This window comes from Centroberyx gerrardi, chromosome 9 (assembly GCF_048128805.1).
Source record: "Centroberyx gerrardi isolate f3 chromosome 9, fCenGer3.hap1.cur.20231027, whole genome shotgun sequence".
NCBI lineage: Eukaryota > Metazoa > Chordata > Actinopteri > Beryciformes > Berycidae > Centroberyx > Centroberyx gerrardi.
Window position 1 is genome coordinate 22,244,931 of NC_136005.1, and position 14,934 is coordinate 22,259,864.

General features: G+C 43.9%; 1 protein-coding gene and 1 non-coding gene across 2 annotated transcripts in view; one reads left to right on the forward strand and one right to left on the reverse strand.

Moving 5' to 3' along the window:
• Positions 1-14,934, forward strand: part of hmcn1 (hemicentin 1) — a 95,909-nt gene that overhangs the window by 46,729 nt on the left and 34,246 nt on the right. The window contains 18 exon segments of the mRNA XM_078285502.1: positions 1,076-1,235; positions 1,581-1,752; positions 2,429-2,556; positions 3,361-3,612; positions 4,173-4,268; positions 4,565-4,759; positions 5,269-5,399; positions 6,537-6,684; positions 6,893-7,019; positions 7,194-7,348; positions 7,550-7,828; positions 8,402-8,683; positions 11,728-11,836; positions 11,917-12,086; positions 12,344-12,498; positions 12,606-12,729; positions 12,988-13,089; positions 13,688-13,864. Of these exon segments, the coding sequence (XP_078141628.1) occupies positions 1,076-1,235; positions 1,581-1,752; positions 2,429-2,556; positions 3,361-3,612; positions 4,173-4,268; positions 4,565-4,759; positions 5,269-5,399; positions 6,537-6,684; positions 6,893-7,019; positions 7,194-7,348; positions 7,550-7,828; positions 8,402-8,683; positions 11,728-11,836; positions 11,917-12,086; positions 12,344-12,498; positions 12,606-12,729; positions 12,988-13,089; positions 13,688-13,864 (2,962 nt within the window).
• trnas-aga (transfer RNA serine (anticodon AGA)) lies at positions 11,086-11,167 on the reverse strand. Its single transcript has one exon. It is a non-coding gene; the product is annotated as a tRNA-Ser (tRNA).

Sequence of the window (14,934 nt, forward strand, 5' to 3'; positions counted from 1 at the left end):
ACTTTTTAAAACTAAGACAAAGGAAAATAACAAATATTTCATACGTGATCAAAGAACTGGAAAGTAAGCTGAAAATGGGAGTTTTTGCAAATTTCCAGCCCATTTATCATCTCAATCATGCTTGAATTGACCTTTAAATGGGTTTAAATGGGTAACCAAATGCTGTTATGCAGCTCATTTTGACTAGCGATATGTAGCATTTGTGTTGCTGTTGTGTGGTTCTGCAGTTTTGGTCAGTGACGAGTTCGACTTGAAAGGCTCCAGATGTGGTTGCGCCATCTCTAACTGTACAAGGGAACAGGCCCTTGTGTTCTTGTGTCTTAGGTCAGGATCCCATATGGCTTACTATGTATTTTTAGCACAGTGACTTTTCCGTTGATGGGCTCTGGGAAGACAATAGCACATGATAGGAAAATGCCTTTGTGTGTCTTTGAGGGCACATGTGTGTTCCTCATGTGCAGCTCAGTGAAATCGGCTCTTTCTGTGTGTATTGGCTTGTACAGTGTTCTCAGCTGTACATGCGTACTTGTGTGTGTTAGTGTGTACTGTACATGTGAGAGTGTGTGTGTGTATGGTTCCCCCACCCTTTCCATCTTTTACACCAGTTTCTCGGACTTGTAAAAGCGATGCTGTTAAAGTGAATGGGGCTACAGAGACACATGAAACTAGACCCTGCTAGGTTCTGCGCCAGCTGGTAAAATGCGATTCCTTCTGATTCCTTTGCTGTTCTCTGTAACTCATCAATCTGATGTCAAGACCACTAGGACAGGCCAGCAAGGACCTCTCTTTACTTTTATTTGGTCTTCCCAAGCTTGACGTAATGAGATCACATTTTCTTCATGTTTTGGTTCATTTGATAGAATAGCTATTAACTTTTCTTATTCAAAACCTTTTTGATTTATCGACAGTGTAGAAATCGTACCACAAATCATCACTTTAAGCAAGCTCAGTAGGTCAAGCCATACATCCATCCTGGCACTCACTCTCTCTCGGACACCTTGTCCAGTGTTAATAAAGTTGAGTTAATGAAATGAACTCTGCCCCTGCCCTTTCCCCTGTGTGACTTGTTTTGCAGGGCGGGGAGCTGCTGAATCTGGGTGGTCCAGCCTTCTCCCTGGACTCTGACGGCAGCCTCCGCATCACATCCCCCTCTGGAAATGAGACTGGAGAGTTCATCTGCACAGCCACCAATGCTGCTGGCTACAGCTCCAGGAAGGTTCAGCTCACTGTCTATGGTAAGGATCAGGGAGTTTATTTTTCCATGCGTTGCCAGAGGCTGGATAAAGCCTGTACGGAGTTAAAGGTGCTCCATGTGGTATTTTAACATCAATACTCTAGTCACTGAATGTCTATATAAAATATTTGGATTGGGCTATGCCGACCTTCTTCTAAATACGTATACCTGTGTTTATTAAAATCTCTTTGTCTCTTTCTTTCTCTCTCTCTCACTAACTCTTTCTGTCCATCTCTCTCTTTATACTGACTGTCTGAAATTCTCTCATATTTCAATAAGTCTGTGAACTTTGAATTTCTCCCTCATAAATTCTAGTCTATGTGTCTGTCCGTGTGTGCATGTCCAGTCCGTCCGAGGTCCAGTGGAGGTGTTGGGGGTCCAGGGTGGTCTGCGGAGCCGCTGAGGGTGTCGGTGATCGAGGGTGAGGACGCCACTTTGCCCTGTGAGGTCCACAGTGTCCCGCCTCCCATCATCACCTGGGCCAAGGAGAGGCAGCTCATCTCCCCCTTCTCTCCCAGGTAAAACACACACACACACACACACACACACACACACACACACACACACACACATATATATTGGTGTTTGCCTCACGTGATTTTGGCTGATCTGACATCCCTTCATACCCTGCCAAAGAATTTTCAGTAAGTTCACCCCTACATTCCCTCAGTCTCCACTAAACTCAGTGCATGCACACCATAACTCAAGCAACACCCAGATAAAAAAAAAAAAAAAAAAAAATTCCTTGCTCCCTTGAAATACCCATCTACCACCTTCCTTATGAAGAAACAGCCAAGATGCTATAGTCTGGACCATATAGTTGAGGGGTGAATTAAAGAGAGAACTCCTGTGTTGTCTACTGTAGGTTGCAGTGTACTCTCATATCCTCAGGGGACGGTTTGTGGTTTTGTTAAGATGACTGAGTAATCATAGTCTTCTCTGTGATCTACTGTACCTACTGTGCGCCTGCTACAGGAGCTGTAATTGTGGTTGATGGTGGATTAGTAAGCCTTACTGGATTATCTGTTTACAGTGATGAGAGAATGAGTGATTGAGTGGAGTAAATTGAGTATGTGTGTGTGTGTCTGTTTTGCATTTGCATGATTGAGTGTCACTCACACAGCGTCACTTCAGTTAATCACTGTCTGTGTGTGTGTGTGTGTGTGTGTGTGTGTGTGTGTGTGTTCCTCCCAGGCACACCCAGCTTCCCTCTGGCTCTATGAAGATCTTGGAGACCAGAGTGTCAGACAGCGGACTGTATGTGTGTGTCGCCTCCAACATCGCCGGAAACCTCACACAGTCTGTTCACGTTAGTGTTTTGGGTAAGGTCCACAAGTCACAACAACAAGAAATTTCCAGGTGGAGCAACACTATGACTGAACAGATACAATGTGTGATTTTCATCCTTCAGCTTCCATGTAACATTGACTCTCTGACTCTCTGAGTAACAACACTTATTACTGTAAATAGAGTCAGCGCCATAAATCATTGCTGCTGATTTGACAGTTGCAGTCCAGACACATCCTCATTAGAGGTTACGTGGTTGAAGATTCACTGTCTGACAGCAGTACACTCAATATTAGTCACTGAGGCCGAGTGGACCTCTGCTTGTGTATGAAAGAGGTACAACCTTATCCCATACAAACCAAAGGGAATGAAGGAGATTTGATAGTGAAGAGAAGAGAAGAGAAGAGAAGAGAAGAGAAGCGAAGAGAAGAGAAGAGGAGAGAAGAGAAGAGAAGAGAAGGGACAGAATGACACTGTAGACTGGAAAAAACTGGAATAGGAAATATCAATTTATCCTGCCAATATGATCAAGGCAAAAGGCTGAAAATAGATAAAAATGAGTCCAATACTAGTCCAGTATTGTTTTGTGATCTTCTTGAGTTGTGATGACAGTAGATTGTCAAGTGAAAGCCTGTTTAAAAATGCTTCTTTCTTGTATAAATGATGTGTGTATTTTGTTACATCAGGATCTTTTATTTATTTAGCCCTAACCATGCATGTCAACTAAGAACAAGTTATTATTTACACTGATGGTCTATTTATGTGTGTCTGTTTATGTAAAATCTGTGTCAAAATTGAAAACATGGAACTGTCTGTTTGTGTCTCCCTCTGCCCTCCAGTGCCCCCCAGTATCCAGGCAGGCCCCAGGGTGATGAAGGTGCAGGTGGGCCACCCAGTGGAGCTGCCCTGTGTGGCGCGAGGCGTCCCTGAGCCCACCCTCACCTGGGTGAGGGATGGTCAGCAGTACCCGGTGTCCTCTGATGGCAGTCTGGCATTGAGCCATGTGGGTTTGGATGATGAAGGAACCTACACCTGCATGGCGTCCAACACCGCAGGCAGAGACGAGGCTCAAGTTCAGCTTCTGGTGCAAGGTGGGTTTCAGTTCAGGTGGACTCTGTGTTCATCATACCTGTTTGTGTTTGAATGTTTTCCTCCACTCAGAGTTGTATCTGTGTGCTCAAGATAGAGCCATGAAACAAAAAACAGAATGCTTTATGGAACCACAGGACAAAAATGAATCCCTCAGCTTGACATAGAAGGGCAGGCACAGGGGATGTGACGTCCTCTGACTGCCTTGATCCTTCTAATCTAATGCTGTATACTGTATTCAATTTATTCTCAAGGCTCAAGGCAGTCTCATGAATATGGAAGAATATGTTTAGAGAGTAATTATAAAATTGGGATGATTAAGGAGCGTTGTGGCCCACTTTGTGTAATGCATTGGGGATATGAAGCAAAGAAAAGTTAATATATGCTTGAGTAAGATATATGTGAATCTTCAGTCTGTCTTTGGTTGGAATAAGGTCTAATACTGTGCAACTATTTTAACTTCTTTAAAATACAAGATTTGATACACTGTAAATCTGTTGGTGATGCTTAGTAATGAAGTGTTTGTGTGTGTGTGTGTGTGTGTGTGTGTGTGTGTGTGCAGTACCCCCTGTGGTAGAGGTCCTGGAGCCCCCCTTCAACAGCCCCCTGCAGGAGAGAGTTGCAAACCAGCGCATTGCCTTCCCCTGTCCTGCCAAAGGTACATTACTATCTCAACGTACTCTCTGCTATTATTCTCTAGCATCATGTCATTAGACAACAGTAATCTGTTCATATTCTATATATATATATATATCTGTTCAATTTACATTCACAGTGACATTTAGTTAGTGCAAACAGCAGAATAAGAGAACATTTGCAAATCATCATCCTCACAAGTGCAAGGGGCACTAAAACAGTGCTCAGGACTTTGTCTAGTACAATGAATTTGTTTTTTCTCGTTGCCAATGATTCTGTCTTCCTTTTCCTTCTTCCCCTCCCTCATCTCTCCTCCAGGTCTTCCTAAGCCAGTGATTAGGTGGTTGCGTAATGGCCAGGAGCTGACGGGTAATGAGCCGGGTGTGTCCATCCTGGAGGACGGGACGCTGCTGATCCTGGCCTCCGTGTCACCGCTGGACAATGGAGAGTATGTCTGTACCGCTGCCAACGATGCTGGATCCACTGAGAGGAAGTACCAGCTCAAAGTCAACGGTGAGTAACCTGTTCAGTGCGCTCCTGACCGGTGTTATTGGTGGAATAGATTTACCAGCTCAAGTCTGTGTATATCTGGACTGTGATTATTGCTTTAATATTCTTACAGTACCAGGTTAGAACCAAGAACTAGTAATGGTAGCCAATTGACAGTGAGTTATAGTGGGAGTTGTTGACTGCAGTTTAGCTTAAGTTAGCTTTAGTCAATGTTTGTTACTAGTATACTTTATTTACTGTCTATATTAAAAGTGTGACTTGTGCAAAAGTGTGAAAATGTGATGCATTCTGTATTGCACACATGATAACAAGAGGCAAGGCAGTGTTGTCACTTGTGCAACTGCAGTGTTACTGACTATAGAACCATTCAGAAGATATTTGGTTGCTTTATAATATTCTAAAATTTACTCATCTAACATTCTTTATTGGGTCTATTATTAACTCAATGGAACAGCCGCACTGTTAATACCATAACAAATGAAGCTGTATCCTCACCTTTGACCCCTCCACAGTGCCCCCAGATTTCCGTGACAACGAATCGCCAGGCAACGTGTCAGTGGTCCTGAGCCAGCCCACCAGCTTGCTGTGTGATGTCACAGGGAGTCCCACCCCTGTCATCACCTGGTACAAGGATGGGATTCCTGTAGGTGAAATCACATTGGAGCACTGCTGTCAACATAAAATGATGTGACAGTTGTATGCCAGTTGTCTTTCATGATTACCACTCTGAGTAGATCCAGTTTTATTCTATTTTTCAGCATGCATATAAATTTTAGTCCTTCATTATGCAAACTCTTACAGTCAGACAGTTGAAGTAACATTATGCCTTTATATAATAACCATAACCTATACTTACACTGTGGTCTAATAAGTCCACTACAAGGGTTGGATCCCCATTGGGATAAATGGACAAGTTCTGACATGCATGAAAGTAATGAGAAATTATGATGAGAAGTGAAGGCTTTCCTTCCATTAATGAAAAAGGTCATAAAGATTCAATGAGCTCTGATCATAGGGTGCACCCTCCAAAAGAACAGTCATAAAACCAATATGGATGTGTGTGTGTGTGTGTGTGTGTGTGTGTGTGTGTGTGTGTGTGTGTGTGTGTGTGTGTGTGTGTGTGTGTGTGTGTTGGGTGTGTGTAATGAAGAGGAAATCTCTAATCATGCCACGGTGGCAGCATGCTCAAAGCTGTAATGACAGAATAATGATGATATATTAATATGAGAACAGAGCGTTAGCCTGCACTGTGCTGTAATATCCCAGTTACATTGGCTGGCTGTTTTCTTGTTCCCTTGGCTGCTGCACTCCTCTTTCCGTCAAGGCAGCTCGTGTCCTACGGATGGGAAAATCAGAGCGCTATTATTTTAATCTGCTAATTGAGAGCAATCTGAATCACAGTGCTCTGTTCTCTGACTGCTTTTGGCTCCAAGCAATAGTTAAAATCTTTATGTTTTGAATTGAACTGGATTGTTATGAATTTGTATGCTTTTTAAATTAGATTGCTCAACTGAATAAGTCTTGGCTCAGTCCTGGAGCACTACAGACAGCCGTTTCTGTTTTTGTACCAGTTTTGCTTCAATTGCAGGCTGCAGCTCTTCTAGTGTAGATAATTATGTTGGGTAATATTGGCTAAAATCTAACTTATTTTTTTCACATTTTCTCAGGCAGAAGTGACCATTTCCTTGCCCACCAATAGAAAATGAATATATTAATTTCAATTATTTTTATTAATTTCAGTTCACTGTATTGAACTTCATTTATTTATGCCGATCCACAGGTAGTTCCTGGTAACAGTGTCCAGATCCTTGATAGAGGGAAAACCCTGAGGCTGCTGAAGGCGGCCACAGCAGACGGAGGCAGCTACAGCTGTAAGGCCATCAACATCGCAGGCAGCACAGAGAAGGGCTTCTTCCTGGATGTACTGGGTAAGTATGGGCAATAGACAATGGTGTATGACAACTCCAAAACTTAAAGGGTAAAAGCTAGGTACAGACTTGTGGACATACAGTACCTTCCATACAGTTCCATACTTATGGAAACAGTATTAAATGCGTTTAATGCATAGCAGCAGCCAAATATGGGATATGAAAATAATTTGACTGATAGTTGACACTCTCACCTCCTGTGCCCCAGTCCCACCTACCATTGTAGGGACCGGTTCTCCTCGAGACGTTTCAACCATTCTCAATCAGGAGATCAGTCTGGAGTGCAAGGTCAAAGGAGTGCCCTTTCCCACAATCCAGTGGTACAAGGATAGGAAGTAAGTGCTGTCTAATGTTAGAGTACTTACTGTCCATGGTATGTTTTTTTTTGTGCAATTTTTGAATTCTGAACAAGAATGAGTGAACAAAATGAAACCCAAACCCAAACCTGCCTTAAACTGCTGTCTGTCTTCACGCCCCTCTCTCCCTTCATCCTCCTCCCCCCGTCCCAGGCTGGTGTTTCTGGGAGATCCCAATCTGGAGGTGACCAACAGGGGTCAGGTTTTGAAGATAAAAAGTGCCCGTCTGGGGGACCAGGCCCGCTACCAGTGCAGTGTCACCAACGCAGCTGGCAAACAGTCCAAGGACTTCAACCTCAGTGTCTATGGTGAGTGTGGATTGACTGGACAGAATGGAATTTGTGCTTTCACTGATACTATCGTGAGTATATAATGAAGAAGACTTGGGAAAAATACAATTGGAAATTGATTCTATGACTTTTCTTGATTAATTGAGCTGATACAATTGAGCCAACTGGATTGCAGACAAAAGGCAAGATTTTCATATTATTTTTGTACCATTCCCCCAGTGCCCCCCTCCATCAAAGGTGGCAACGTAACCACGGAGGTCACGGCCCTCCTGGACACGGTGGTAACACTGGAGTGTGAGGCGCGCGGGGTGCCGCTGCCCGCCGTCACCTGGTACCGCAACGGAGAGGCCTTGCTCTCCAACCGGCAGGCTCAGTACGTCGAGCGAGGACACTACCTGAAGATCCCTCGGGCGCAGGCGTCAGACGCCGGACAGTACTCCTGCAGGGTGACCAGTGTGGCCGGGACCGCCGAGAAGAGCTACGAGCTGGACGTCTACCGTAAGAACTCTCTCTTATCATGGCTGCCTCTACATTTTTCATTGAATATCACCTCAGAACTCAGTCTTTTCAGTGCTTTTAATGCTGTTCAGAGTTTCCAAGTCTTCACTCTGGGTCTCTGTCTGAACAATATTAAGAGTCGATTAAGTGATTTAGAAAATCTGGGCCACTTTTTGACATTGAAAAATTGAGGCATTGGAAATTAAAGGAACTGAGGAACATCTTGAATATCTTCTCTAAGAACCTCAGCTCCCATTGTCACTTTTAAACCATTTAAACCTTCTCATGTGTGTTCTGTCGGTTATTATTGTATTAATCAGAGCGTTTAGGCATTTGGTTTCACTCATAGAGCATAAAGACATTTGTAGCAGTCAACAATAATTTCAAACAGCTGTGAAGAGCCTGCAAACAACTTAATTAAAAAATCCTTGAATCCTTGAAGACCACAAATAAAGAGTTTCAAAGCGTGCAGCAATTTTAAATGTTGTTTCTCTTTCCATCAGGGGTTAGATGACGACAGCTAGAATACTAGAAGTAAATCTTTTCCTCTCGTATTCATCGTTTCCCCCCCAGTGCCTCCCACCATCGCAGGCGGGGTCGACGGGCCCACGGAGAGGAAAGTGGTCCTCAGTAAGCCTCTGAGCCTGGAGTGTGAGGCCGGGGGCCACCCTCCCCCCTCCCTCACCTGGCTGAAGGACGGGGTTCCCGTGCGGGACGGGGAAAGCGTCCGCGTCCTGCAGCAGGGGAGGAAGATCGAGATCCTCTTCGCCACGGTCTCTGACTCGGGACGCTACGTCTGCGTGGCGACCAGCATCGCCGGGGAGAAGGAGATCAAGTACGACGTCAGTGTTCTAGGTACATGAACACATCCTCACACACACAAAACACACACTTTATCATGTTTGAATGATGGTTACATTACGTTGTTACATTCCTGCAGTCCCAAACTATTTGAAGTTATTTTGAACAGGATCAATCTGTCTTCCCTCGGAGGACATTTACAGCAGTACGGAGTATAGTTTATCACCGCTGCTCACTGAAGGCAGCGAACTCAAAAGAAAAAGAAGCCGTTACGACAGCCAAACACTTGCCTCAGCCTCCGCCAGTTAAAATCACAGCAGAATGAAAAGACTCCACAGAAAGTTGTTACCCTCAGAGGCCACCCAGTTATGAGTGCTTTACAGTTAGCAAGAGCCAGGACCTTTATTCATAAATGATGTCGGTCCAGGTTACCTAAACCGTACTGTAATTTATAGGGCCATGTGACCTGACCAGTGATCCTAAATCAGCAACTGCTACTCTTATTCTTAAAAGCTCTATGAATACGGCTCCAGGAGGGGATTGTTAAGATGACAGGAGTGAGTAAAAACATAGATGATTTGCTTTCATTTATTTCTGCCTTTTACTCTTTCACTGCGCTCATCAGTCAGTGCCAGAGTTTCACCACTTGCCAAGGAAAACCTCATGGCTCTAATGCTATTCTTTACCAGGAATGTGCATGTGGCTTGTATGTGTGTGTGTGTGTGTGTGTGTGTGTGTGTGTGTATGCAGTGAGTGTGTATTAGATATATAGAGAGAGAAACAGAAAAGAGAGTATCTCATTGAAAGGCTGTGCATGTGTGAATATGTGAGCATTTGTGTGTTTCATCCATGGTAAAGTGAAGGAAGCCGTGAAAAGGAGCGAGTGTGTCAAGACTGTGGAGTGTGTAGGGTCCTATGGAGACACTTAAGGAGAGATAGAATGAAGTTGAGTGTATTATCATCTAGATCCCAGATGGCTTCACTGAATTCATCATGAGTATGACATCAGAAAAAGGGTTCATTGTCTGCAGCTCACTGGATCTCCATTAAGATTCTGTAGATATCACAAGCCTATGAACACACATAGATATTAGTGTAGATAACATAAACACAGACATATAGTGTAGACACAGACAGACTGTGTGTTTCCACTCATCAGGATCCTACACCCACACTCAGGTCACAAGGTATGAAATGACTCCGAACATCACGCTTTCCGTGAAACTTCAGCCGGCAAACTATCAGCCAATCAAACGCTGTGGTGGGTTACAGTTGACGTGAGAGTGAGAGTGTGTGTGTGTGTGCCAAAGAGAGCTCAGCATCGATCATCTCGGCATCTGGGTTGCGATCGGCCAAAGTCAATGGAGGCTTTGTGCTTCGCAAAGCGTTTTCTGCCAGTCAGTCCTGATTGGTGTGGCAGAGGAATGCTAGGTAGGGAATGTACTGTAATAGCTTTGAGAGGGAAAGTGAGGCACGGACTGAAATAGACATGGGAAAGAGAAATGAAATGTGCAAGAAGAAAAGAGAAGAAGGGGGAAAGAGGACATTTGTGCTTTCATCGTTACATGGTCCTGCAATGAGTTCCTCAGCATCGGACCCACCAGCAACATCCCCATGAGACATTTTGGGTCCCAATTCATATATTAAGATTTTGTGGAAAGGCTTAAATGAACAAGAGTCGCGTGCGTTAAAATTTTACTCACAATTACTCACAACTGCTCACTTCTGTTTCCATTCTCAACGTAGCAGAGAGTGAAGAACATTCTGCCTCACATCTGTCAGCTGTTGTAATGTCCTTGAAGTTCCAGCCAATCCATAACCACCAACTACAGGCTGTAAAACGTTTCACATTTTACTCTGCTGCTTTACAGTCCAAGACTCATACTAATACTGAACTATACAGCTTCAACAATCTTGTTGTTCGCAGGATTCAAACCTGTGCAGGTATGGATTTCTGGTCCACTGACTTCAGCTCACTCTCTCTGTTACTGTTAGTATCTGTAGTAAATGCAGGAAGGGTCCTGTACATTTGGCATTAACTGCTTGTGCTTGCTGCTTTCTCTATACAAAAAGCTTAAATGAGAAATAAGACATGAAATCTGAGAAAACGCTACTGATAAATAATCTTTGTTGACAACATGCTGCAGAAAGAATAACAGGACTATTGCTTTATGACAAATGTCCCGAAACATTTTTAGCCAGGAACCCAAATAAGACAGTTTTCCTCTCAGCCTGGAATCAAGATCCAGGATTTAACATACTATCACTCTTTACATGTGTGATGTCTACCAGGTTCGCTATCAACTACTTGAAGAGTGATTCCCTGTATGGCCAGAAATTGTTTTTTGTCTCTGGTCACAAACACAGCATGCCCACCTACTCCATTTACTCCAGTCTGTCCAGCAGCAGTCATGTCTGGTTTATTGTTTCAGTCTGTGACAGCTAGGAAAATGTGTCGTTGTCGGCAGGATTCGAACCTGCGCGGGGAGACCCCAATGGATTTCTAGTCCATCGCCTTAACCACTCGGCCACGACAACTGCTGCTGCTATCTACACCATGTGTGCATTCCACATGGGAAAGGGACACCTGCCATTTCACTGTGGCTTTGCATGGAGCAAGAGGCTCCAGCCAAAGGATTTTACAGTCACTTGCCTCATGACATTCCGCTTTTTACTGATCTTCTTCAATATTATTACAATCTGCAGCAGTGTGTCACCCTCCAAAAAACTGAGAGGCTGGTATAAATTAACTATGTCAAAGTGAGCATTTTGCTCTAGGATGCTTGAAAGACAGGAGAAATGACCCAGTCAGTATTCCTAAATCTGTACCCCAGACACATTTTTGCCAGCAAATTGCTAAATTCAATCCAGGATTTCTCATTCAGTTGAACTTAAAAGAAAGAATATCTGTCATAATAATGATTTTAACACTAGAAAGGCCAGTGGATTTTGAGACATTTTAGGCTGTGATATTTCAATTCTACAATTCATAGCAGCCGTCAATTCACTGTGGCTTGGCCTTTCTAGTGTTAAACATATGGAAATATCACTTCATAATGATGACACAGACATTTATTTTATTTTTTTTCGACTCTTAGTGCCTCCTTTTATTGACGGAGGAGACGAGGTGACCGACAGCACGGTGATAATCAACAGCCCTCTGGAGCTGGAATGTCACGCCACTGGAACACCTGCACCTGTCATCACGTAAGTCCCCCCCCCCCCCCCCCCTCTCTCTCTCACACACACACACACCTACCAACTTTGTAAAATATCTCCCCTTCCAGGTGGTTTAAGGATGGAAAGCCAGTCAGACAGGGCGAGGGGGTGCGGGTGGCGTCCAGTGGGCGTCGGCTGGTGGTGTCTCGTGCTCAGGTCTCCGACACGGCTCGTTTTCAGTGTGTGGCCACCAATGAGGCGGGAGACCATGAGAGGGACTTCAGTGTGGTCGTCCATGGTAAAAAGTTCAAATGTTCAAATGCTTTGCAGCAAAATGCAGCTATTATTTTCTAGCTACAAATGAAAAATCTGCTTGATGCTTTTGTATATACTGTGATTGTAATAAGTGTAATTTATGCTCTAAATGCAAGCCACAGGAGAGCTCCCACTTTGGGTAAATAGCAATTTTTTTGTTTCCTTTTTATGTTTTTTTTTTCTGTTATAAAGTGAACATTTTCTCTGAAGATAATAAGCCTCTCCTCTCCACCTCTCCAGTCCCTCCATCCATCCGTACCACGGGGCCTGCTGAGCGTTCAGTGGTCCTCCACAAGCCTATCAGCCTGCAGTGCGTCCCCAGCGGCATCCCTCCTCCCAGCATCACCTGGCTCAAAGATGGCCGACCTGTCGACACAACACAGGAGCACCTTAAGGTCGGTTGATTGATTGAGTTATGAATTGATTGATTGATGGTTTTTCATTCAAACATTATCAGAGCTAGTTACCAGCCTGTGTGTGTGTGTGTGTGTGTCTCTCACAGCTGGAGGCGGCGGGCAGAACACTGCAGGTCACGGATGCAAGACTAGAGGATTCTGGGAGATACACCTGCCTGGCCACCAATGCAGCTGGAGAAGCCCAGCAGCACATACGCCTCAGTGTCCATGGTAACATACGGATACACACAACACTCTCTCTCCGCATGCCTCTGTCTCCACATCTTCTGTATCTTAATCTCTTCACTCCTCCGTCTCCCCCTATTCCACCTCCTTCTTATCTCTTTAATGTTTCTTTTCCCTCTCTCTCTCTCCACTTTGTATATTTGATCAAGGGACTAGGTGGAGACGGCAGCATATCAATTGATAAATTCTTGTGCTTGTGTGTAATACTGTGTGTGTGTGTGTGTGTGTGTGTGTGTCCTTCAGAGCCTCCTAGTATCCCCTACTCTGGAGAGACCTTCAACCAGACCATCCTGTCTGGCTTTTCCACCCAGCTGGAGTGCAAAGCCTCAGGCAGCCCGTTACCTGGTAAGACGCCTCCTGAGCTTCCTCCTCCACACTGCACTGCTCACTCACAGGCTGCAGTTCCCCCTGAACACAGAGTAGAGATCAGCTTTACTGCAGCCTTTCCTGTCTTTAACCATTAGTGGAACAATGTAAAATCCAGTCCCCATAGGCAGCTTCACCCTCTTCCCGCTGCCTGCCCGTTGGATGCATACAAGTTCAGTATAGATAGGCAGTCACATTCCACCAGTGTAATTTAACACTCCCTTTTCTGTCTCTGGGATATTTCTGCATTTTTAAAGCAGGTGTTTCACTCCAAAAATCTGATATCCCTGAAAATATGTCATAAGAAAGCTATTTTAAGCTCCTTTGTCTTAAGAAAAAACACAAAGATCTTTGATGGAGGCTGATAGAGAATGCTATAGATGATTTCTTAACACTCTGAAACTGTTGGTATAAGTCATCTTTTACTCTCTCTACAATGAAATAAAAAGACGGTGACCATATAAATAGATTTGATGTCTTTACAATGAAATAAACAGATGAAGAAAATACACAGAAATAAACAGGCACAATATGATCTTCCTCTCTTAATCTCTTCATGCCATTACTGTGTGCTCAGCCATCACATGGTACAAAGATGGCCGTCCTCTGACGAGTGCGGCTGGGGTGACCATGCTGAAGCGTGGCCAGGTGCTGGAGATTGAACGGGCCCAGCTGTCGGACACCGGGATATACCGCTGTGTGGCGGTCAACCTGGCCGGAGTGGCTGAGATATCCCATAGCCTGCAGGTGTACGGTGAGTCTCATTTTGTCATTTTGTACCTCAGACTGAAGTTTCATTTACTAATCATTATTTGTGTAAGCCCAGTAAGCTAAAATTATTCTCTCTTATTAGGACTGACTATATGACACAGTAGATACACTTGTCTTATTCAACTTACCCATCTTAATGCAAATTCCATTAACATTGCACAATTCCACAACACACAACTCTATGCATGTGAGATTGTAGACCTTCTTGTCTGCTTTGCATATCCACAAAATACAGTGTAAAGTCGAACAACATACTAAATTGTGCCCAAGTTCAATGTGTTGGTCAGATGTGGGTAAGAATGGAGGGAGAATTGTTCTGGGTCTGTGCCCATCCAGATGCATGTAGTTAGCAACACACAAAGTTGCTTTCCCACCATTCCAAAAGCTTTATCAGACTGCCAGATCCGTAGACCCGGCTTGCTTGGACAGCAGTGCACAGAGAGACTTTTACAGCGTACTGTAATTGAAATGCAATAATGTTTTCTTTAGATATATATGAATCCCGCTGCATTAAACTCATGGGATCCTCTTGAGTGCAAAGGTACAGCAGTTGGAACAGTTATCTCCAGGAAGCGTAGTTGTGAGTCATGGTGCCTGGAGAGAGCGATTCCATTGGATAAGGCCACAAAAATGTGTGGATGTTTGTGTGTGCGCACGTGTGTGCATCTGTGCACCAGGGTTTGACTGATATACAGCACTGTCTGATGATATCAGCCTCTCACACATATATGGTATTTGCACTTGGAAAACACAATGTCTGATGATTATTTTAAGATTATAGGCCTTTGGAAATAAAGAAACATTCTACACAAAGTTCCCAAATATTTGTATGTTTTGGAATTCTGATTGAATATTCCCACAGACTGTCTGTAATGTCTGTAATCACTTTATTAAACATACTCACAACATTTTGGTCATTAGACCATTATTAGGTAGGCGCAACAATGATACTGCAAAAGTTAATCATTACTGGCACACATATGTCACTTCAATAATTATTGTTATCACATTGGACCCAAAAATCCTATGTTGGTCAGGTCCTACTGTACACAT